At 39.3% G+C, this 4,341-nt stretch overlaps 1 protein-coding gene and 1 pseudogene across 1 annotated transcript; both read right to left on the bottom strand.

Annotated features, from left to right (window-relative positions):
* Positions 1-1,321: 1,321 nt before the first annotated feature.
* On the bottom strand, positions 1,322-4,130 carry LOC143598894 (putative LRR receptor-like serine/threonine-protein kinase At2g24230 pseudogene; annotated as a pseudogene).
* On the bottom strand, positions 1,509-3,421 carry LOC143598893 (putative LRR receptor-like serine/threonine-protein kinase At2g24230). Its single transcript, XM_077076988.1, has 2 exons — positions 3,404-3,421; positions 1,509-3,353 (listed from the first exon to the last, which is right to left on the bottom strand). The coding sequence occupies exons 1-2, from the start codon at positions 3,419-3,421 to the stop codon at positions 1,509-1,511; spliced, it is 1,863 nt and encodes a 620-aa protein (XP_076933103.1).
* Positions 4,131-4,341: the final 211 nt, after the last annotated feature.

Genomic DNA, 4,341 nt, shown 5'->3' with positions numbered 1-4,341 from the left:
TTTGTTAAGAGAGTTATTAATCATATCCCCCACTTGTGGCCTTGTGGCAGGAGGCTTGGGTTCTACAATGGAGACTCAAGTTCGAATCCCAATTGCGTCATATTTGGGTGTATATTGGCAATGATGGATTTGAGCTAAGCCTTGTGCAAAGGTTGTCAGTTCGAATCCTGAGCCCATCCGGGTTTTCGTCCCATCGTGTGTTACGTAAGAGAGTTCTACTCTTGTGGTGGCACAACGGCTGTCAAGTGGCAGTCGGCGGTATGGTTTCCCGGGGGAACGCCCAAGCCAAACTCTGAAGCCAGCATGGGCCCGGTTAAGACAACATAGTCTGGCCAGAATGGAATATCAGGGCTCTCTAAATTTAAAGGATGCGATAGCCTAAATAGAAGAAATTCTTCGTTATAAAAATAGATTCTGAATCATTATATTGACTCAAAATCTATAATATGGCTGTCGTTATCATGTTCTTGTTAACCAATAATGTCAATTGCAATCAAGGATTTTTTTTCTTCTTTTTTTTTTCTTGTCAGCGAAAACATAATAAAAGGTATGCGTTTTTTTTCCAAGTTGAGCACCTAATCCATTCTAATGTCTAAAATTTGAGTGGATGAAGTGTAGTCAATATTACTTTGTATTTAATTAAAAAATATATACTTTTTAATTTTGAAATATATCTCTGTATGATAATAATCATGAATTATTTTTTTCAGTTATAAAACATTAGTAGAAAGCTAGAAACTAATAACTAATTTTTCTAAAAGTTCCTAGTCAAGTCATTGAGCTCTTTAAACTGAAATGTTAAACAAACTGACCAGTAAAATCAACTAATCCAATCAATCCACCGAAGCTAGCCGGTTTGAATTGCTACTCCAAGAATCCATTACTAACGATTCGCTCTAAAAATTACCTAAATAGGTCGAGCTACGCCTTTTGTTGATCATTCCACTACCAAAAACAAAAATTATTATCATGTAACTTTCATATGGTAACAAAAACTGAGCAAGACTCTTATTTTTGGAGAAACAACTTTTGGTCCATATCATTTGTTTTTAAAGATTACATGTGAACATAGCAAAATGATGGTTACCAAACCTTTAGGTGGCCACCACCATATGATCATGAACTACAAAACATGGACTTCCCAAAAGTGGTCCATAACTTGCATTAGACCCATGAAACCCAAGCCTAAACACAAAGTTTAAATCCAAAAATGTAGCCACAAAAAATATAAAATGTTTACATCAATACTCATAGGCAATAATCCTTCAATAAAGCATAACATGACCTCAAATGTATATGAAACAATTATATATTTGGTTAAGAAAGATTATGTCATTATGCCACCAAAAAAACCAAAGGCAAATAAGTTGGATCAATAAAGTATTGATCTTTAATCATCTTTAAACAAACTGTACACAATACCAAAGAACTAACAAAACATAACTTAACCACCTTAAAAGAAAAAAAAGATTAAAAAGACCACAAGAACCAAATCTCATTGCTTCAACTCATAACTGTTCAAGATCCTTTAAAAGTCCAACTACTTGTTGCATACTCGGTCGCTTAGCCGGAAGATCAGCTGTACACAAGTAGCCGATCTTCAACGCCTCAAACATTTGACTCTCGGCTCCGGTCCCACGAATCTTTGGGTCAATAATCTGGGACCCGCGATTCTTTTTCACTATACCTCTCACCCAACTCACCAAGTTTGCATCTTTTGACATATTATCATCCGGGTACTCGTCTTCAACCGGCTTTTTGCCTGTTATAAGCTCGAAAAGTATCACTCCAAACCCATAAACGTCCGATTTTGGAGTGATCACATACGGTGAAGAGCTTCCGACCTGGTTTAGAAACTCGGGTGGGATGTATCCGCGGGACCCACGAGTGATCTCGTCTTCAAGATCGTTACCAAAGATCTTCGAAAGCCCAAAATCCGACAGTCTCGGTTCAAGATTGTAATCAAGATAAACACTACTCGCTTTAACGTCTCTATGAATAATTGGCGGTGAACAGCCATGGTGCAGAAACGCCAATGCACGAGCCGTACCTAACCCAACTTTACACCGAAACTGCCACGTCGTCAACAACCCTTCGGGCCCCGCGTTTTGAATCCCCTCATTGTTTGCATCAACTTCCCATGTATCCAAACTCCAATCTTCCACGGTTTGAACGCCAAGCGGAAGATCATGAAGCAAATTATGCAAATTCCCATTTTCCATGTAATCATAGATTGCAATCCGTTGCTCGCCCGCTAAACAGTACCCCGTTAACGGGACAAGATTCGGCTGTTTTATCCTTCCAAGATACTCTAACTCTCTTGCTGCTTCTTGATCAGTCATGGTGGATCCATGGACCAAAACCTTGACCGCCACATGGATGCCACCGGGCAAGAACCCTCTATAAACAGGCCCGAATCGCCCTTCGGCTAAAAGGGTTCCTCTATCAAAATTCAAAGTGGCCGAAAGAAGATCCGAGAAGGTGAAATTTAGCAACGGCTTTTCAAAGATTATAACGGGTACTAAAGTCGCAACCTTTACATCAGCCACCCAAGTTGTCGAATCCGTTTGGAACGAAAACGGGCCCGACATTACTTGCTCTTCTTTGTAAGAATCTTGTTTCACGACCCACGTTTGCGGTTTCTTTCGACATCCAAACGCGCAAAACAACAAAACCCCGAGTACAAAGATTATCGAAACGGTTAACGCTAAAGCAAGCTCGAGTCCTTTACGGGTACGCGTTTTTTTCTTCAAAAGATTCGGGTCTGCAGCAATCGGGCAACTATTAGACGACCCGATAAACGCGGCCTGAAGGGTTTCGGGTGAAAACTCGGAGTCACAAAGGGTAAGATTATTGTACGAAAAATTGAACCTTTCCATCGACAGAAGCTTTTTCAAGACCGAAATAGGTATCTCACCGGTTAAATTATTAAACGAAAGATCAAGATTCTTGAGGGTGTTCAAGCTCAAAACAGGGATTTTACCGGTGAGATGATTTCTCGAGAGATCGAGTGTTTTCAAACGAGTTAACGACGAGATGTCATTGCTGATCGAACCGACTAAATTGGTGTCAGACAAGTTTAAGTACTCTAAACTATGAAGAGAACCAATGTGGATCAATCTCTGCTCTAAAAATCTGTTCTTGGCAAGATTAAGGTGTTTGACTTTGAGATCACGGGTTTGACTCGCATTAACGAAAAAGCTTCCACTAATCTCATTATCGGATAAATCGATATAAGATAACCGAGAATTGAAATGTAGCTCGGAAACATGACCTTCAAAGTGATTACTACTCAAATCAACAACTTCTAACGGCTCCCGAAAGATCTCAACAACCGAACCAACAAAACGGTTCTTGGAAACATTAAGGTAAGTTAAAGAATACAACTTTCGAAAATCCGAACCCGTTCCTGTGATCCCATTTCCCGCAAGGTTCAACCTTTCAAACTTAGGAAAGGATGACCCGAAACCATCAGGAAGAACACCACTAAAGTTATTCCAAGAAAAGTCAACAAAAGTCAACAAATGGCAGCTTATGATCCCTAATGGAACAGTGGAACCGAACCCGTTTCGGCTCAGATTAAGAACTCATAAATGGGCCAACGAGCTAACGGAATCCGGAAGGTCACCAACAAAATTATTAACAGAAAGATCTAAACTTTCTAGTGAACCAAAGTTGCCAATATTACTAGGAAGAGTCATTGAGATATTATTATTTGAAAGATTCAAACTTTTGAGTGAACCCAAGCTCCAAAAATCAGAGGGCAAATTGGTAATTTGGTTATTACTTAGATCTAAAGATTTCAGGTTTGTAAGCTTGCCAATAGTGTTATCAGGGATAGAACCAGAAAGGCCTAAACTTGAACCAAACGGACCAATAACATGTTGTTGATTTGCATCACAAGAAACCAGTTTCCATGAACACACATGACCAGAAACATTGTAAATATTAACAAAAGAAGGTGAGTTTGAAATACCCATTTGCTTAAAAAACTCAGAAACAAAGAACCCATCTGTGTTTGGTTGCTGTTGACCAAAGTTTGACCTGAAGAAGAGAGTTAAGAGTAAAACCACTAGTGAACCAACCAAAGCAAAACCCATGTTCAAATCACTTCAAGAAACACTTTTTATAACACCCAATTGCAGTTTAACCACCCTAACACCACCACCACCCGCTGCCGCCGCCAACTCCGGCCACCGGAATTTCAAGAACATTTTTAGTTTTCAAGAAAATTAATTTTTCTTAAAGGGTATTCAAGAAAATGATGTGGGGTTATTAAACAGAGGCAAATTCATTGTTTTGGAACAAGAAAGCAAGAAACTTGAAGGATATTTTGAGTGG

Source organism: Bidens hawaiensis, unplaced genomic scaffold, assembly GCF_021521415.1.
Source record: "Bidens hawaiensis isolate Kalapana, Puna unplaced genomic scaffold, B.hawaiensis_p1.1 tig00051233_1, whole genome shotgun sequence".
Taxonomy (NCBI): Eukaryota; Viridiplantae; Streptophyta; class Magnoliopsida; order Asterales; family Asteraceae; genus Bidens; species Bidens hawaiensis.
The sequence above is the reverse complement of the archived record's forward strand: the minus strand, read 5'-3'. Positions and strand labels throughout refer to the sequence as shown.